Raw genomic sequence first — 2974 nt, forward strand, 5'->3', positions numbered from 1 at the left:
ATTTGTTCGAGAAAACAATTTCACAAATAATATTATTTATGACTTGTGCACAGGTATGATCCTTCCACGGGCATATATGGGATGGATTTCTATGTGGTATTGGAGCGTCCTGGCTATAGAGTTGGTCGCCGCCGCCGCTGCAAGTCTCGTGTCGGGCTTCAGCACAGAGTTACAAAGGAGGATGCTATGAAGTGGTTCCAAGTCAAATACGAGGGTGTCATCCTCAACAAGGCCCAAGCTACCACCCAATAATAGATGCATTGTTTAGTGGACATTTTGAGGGGTCCATCATTTTCTGCCTTCTGAGCAATTAATTAGCGATTTTGCCCAGTGACTTCTTTTTCATCCCGTTATTAATGCTGTAACATTTTCTCTTATCTGAATTTTAGGGAAAAATGAGATTGTTGTGGGTGGGTTCTATTTTTTGTCAAGTCTTTACTGTGACTGTTGGAGGTTTTTATCCTCATTGCATTTATGGTGAATGCTTTTTGAACACCGAGATGAGAATCATCCATCTTATTTATTATGCCAATGCCAATTTAAGTTCCAGTCTTCTAGCGTGTATTTGTTGAGCTGGCGGGTGGAAGAGTTCGATAACTGTGCTCGTGGTGTTAAATAATTTGGTGAGTGGCCAGCTTGTACTGTTTGGTTCAGATTTTGGCTGATGGCTGGTCATGAAGCGTGGTGCTGTTGACGTTAAGGAGGTATGTGGTTTGCGATTGAAATCAGAAGAATCAGAATTGAAATAGATAAATATTTTAAAATATTTGATTTGTTATCGAAATCAAAATAAAAATTTAATTTTTTTTAAAAAAATAAATTGAATTTTAGATAGATCAAAATATTCTGTTTTAGAATCATAATGAGATTTTTTTTCAACCAAATGGAAGTCATCCATTTTCATCTAAGATTCCAACTTCCTTCGACTAAACATCCTAAGAGTCTTCATAGAGCATGTTGGTCTATTCATACATCTGGAGTTCATGGTGTATCTGGGCTTCAAGAGTCGTCCTGGGACGTGGTTAATATTCTCAGCTGGGGGTGGGTGGCAATTTTTGGTTTGAAACAAAAATATTGGTATGCTGTATAAATTTTCGTACAAACTTGTCCAATGCTGTCCTTCTCAATGGAACTGGCTAGAGCTTTTGGCTGAATTTTTTTCTCTAATATTTAATTTATTTATTACTATAAATTATAATATTAAAAACTTCAAATTACATGCACATCGCACTACCATACGTTAGTTTGAATAAAATGAAATTATTTACTTCACTGTTAGGAGGAGAACCAAAAAAAACCCAGTTGCAATTGCTAGAATCTTACCGCTCCTCTTCCTCCACGTCCAGATACCGATGGTGGGCGAGTTTTTAGATGCCTTGTTCCTTCTTCTTCTTCTTCTTCTGATCTTCCCGTTTAGGTGATGCCTGCAGCAATCAAAATCGGACGCGAGAATTAGAAATTATTTCCGCTCGAGTACGTGTTTGTCTAGGGTTACTTCCTGCCATTCATTTTCCATTCTTTCACCGCACTATGCCTCGACTTCCCTACCCCACCCCATTTTTTTTTTCACCCACTCTATTAGTGTAACCTTTTATAGGAATCCTTTAATATTTCTAATTTTAATGCTGAGGAACTTTCATCGTGTACTTTTTGCTGCATTTGATTATTATTTAAGTGATTCATCCGATTAATTGCAGGAATTAGAAGCTGTTTCTTGTGTACTCTTTCACTTTTAAGAAGATTTAAATTTTTTAACCTGGTTGTCTCAATGCTTTTGTTCATATTATGGATAAAACAACTGCAAAATTGTAAGAACCGGGTTAACCTAGTATTGAACCGAAGTCCACAGCTGGTTTGCCAACTGCCACCAAAAAAAAAAAATGACAAACCTTGCCGACTTCGATTCAAATTTTGCTAAAAAAAAATTAGGGCATCTCTTGTTTGGACACCCCTTTGTTGCGGCCACACAGAGGCGAGCTGCTCTGCCGACTAATATTGTGGCATGTCGGGAGACAGGTGGTGCTTGCCGTGGAGTGCGGCACCCACCAAGAAGTGGCGGACCGCCAAAAATAGCGGTGCCGGTCTCCGAATCACCACCATGGCTGCAACCAACTCCCCTCTCCACCATCTCCTTTTTGATCATCCCGTGTCTCACCACCATCGCTCCCGATATAATAAACCCCTTCCCTCATCACTTTAGGGCATCCCATTCTCTCCCTGCCCCTTCCCTATTCCATACTATGATGTCTCTACCTCCCACTCTGTGGTTGAGATCGCTGCTTGCCAATGCCAGAGACCACCACCCATTGTATTGTATGATAATGAACTGATAAGACTATTGTGTATTTTTTTTCTTTGTAATATTGTCCGAACAATCATTAAAAGAAAAACATTATGCTATAAGTATTTTGTTGTAATAATATCATTGCCTTAATTCCGATTTGATATGTATGAAAAAGACAGGCCTTGCATAATCTATGAGCTCGACTAATGCTTTCGGATTGGGGTGTGACAGATAAAATAGTGTCAGAGCATATGTTTTAGATTCTCAGGGCATAGGCTAATTAGTTGAGAGTGGAGTAGAACATAAGATATGATGGGATGTCTTATAATAATTTTCCTTGTGACTGGTAATATTTGTCTGCATAATTGGTATGCCTGCGGATCATAATCAATGATTGAATTAGGATTATTAGTGGTAGTGAAGCTTTAATAATGATGAGTATGATTAGAGTATTTTCTTTACATGCTTATACTTGGAGGTATCACCTCTTTCGCATATTTTTGGTTTATTAGGAGCGGATTTGTATTTATGCTCATAGGCAATAAGTTGTATGTCTCTATCCATAATGGGAGTGTTGTCATGGTTGATACTTGATATAGTATGCAAGCCTTGCATGGTGAGCATTGGGGATTTTGTGTTTTAGCAGATTTAGTATAATGGACTTTGATGCCATCCTAGATATGGATTGGT

The 2974-nt window shown here is 38.5% G+C and overlaps 1 protein-coding gene across 1 annotated transcript in view; it reads left to right on the forward strand.

Annotated features, from left to right (window-relative positions):
- Window positions 1-549, forward strand: part of LOC105058737 (large ribosomal subunit protein uL5) — a 4651-nt gene extending 4102 nt beyond the window's left edge. The window contains exon 5 of the mRNA XM_073249172.1: window positions 54-549. Within this exon, the coding sequence (XP_073105273.1) occupies window positions 54-252 (199 nt within the window). The 3' untranslated portion in view covers window positions 253-549. The remainder of the gene's footprint in view (window positions 1-53) is intronic.
- The last annotated feature ends 2425 nt before the right edge of the window (window positions 550-2974 follow it).

Source organism: Elaeis guineensis, chromosome 15 (assembly GCF_000442705.2).
Source record: "Elaeis guineensis isolate ETL-2024a chromosome 15, EG11, whole genome shotgun sequence".
Classification (NCBI taxonomy): domain Eukaryota; kingdom Viridiplantae; phylum Streptophyta; class Magnoliopsida; order Arecales; family Arecaceae; genus Elaeis; species Elaeis guineensis.